The sequence below is a fragment of the Carlito syrichta genome, unplaced genomic scaffold (genome assembly GCF_000164805.1).
Source record: "Carlito syrichta isolate Samal-C Ts95f unplaced genomic scaffold, Tarsius_syrichta-2.0.1 Scaffold302456, whole genome shotgun sequence".
Lineage (NCBI taxonomy): Eukaryota > Metazoa > Chordata > Mammalia > Primates > Tarsiidae > Carlito > Carlito syrichta.
The window spans coordinates 581-1,188 of NW_007246552.1; the positions used below are offsets into that span (position 1 = coordinate 581).

The 608-nt window shown below is 64.3% G+C and overlaps 1 protein-coding gene across 1 annotated transcript in view; it reads right to left on the reverse strand.

The window, feature by feature from the left end:
- The window catches only part of RREB1 (ras responsive element binding protein 1), a gene marked incomplete at its 3' end in the record, with an annotated part of 150,604 nt that overhangs the window by 522 nt on the left and 149,474 nt on the right, over positions 1–608 (reverse strand). Inside the window, 1 exon segment of the mRNA XM_021711702.1 lies at positions 7–79. Within this exon segment, the coding sequence (XP_021567377.1) occupies positions 7–79 (73 nt within the window).

Consider the following 608-nt stretch of genomic DNA (forward strand, 5'->3'; position numbering starts at 1 on the left):
GGCGGCCGCTCCTTCTCCCGGGAGGTGAGGTCCAGCACTTCGCCCGCGGCGGCGGGTGTCTCGGCGTCCGACTGGCTGTCTGCGGGGCAAGCAGAGGGAGGGGCTCAGAGGGGGCGCCGTCGGGCTCGGCTAGACCCACCCCGGCCGCCCGGACTTCCAGCCCAGCGAGAGCTTCTCTCCCCCGGAGGCCAAGACGAGCCTGGGCGCTGCCGCCTCCACATCCCCACCAGAGGGTTCCCGGGGCTGGCTGTGCCCGAACCCCTGGCCGCCGCGGACGCCCCTGGGTCCCCCGGAAGGTATGAGTGACTCAGCGCAGACAGGGGCTGCGAGATAGGACAGGGGTGCATTCCAGAGACTCGCAGCACTAGGGAGGTTGAGGAAGCCAAGTTGTAAGTTATTTTTCCAGTGCAAAGAGATTACACAAACATGCAACACACAGGACCACCCCGAATCCTCCAAAGCATGGTCTCTGGTGAGTTTCACAGAAATGACCCCAAGCCTGCATTCGGTGCGAAGGGCACACACTCTGGCCTAACAGCTCCTATCCAGGTAGAGTTCAGAGGCCAAAGGAGGTGCATTCCCCGTGTAGGCTTCCGGGCTGCTGCCTG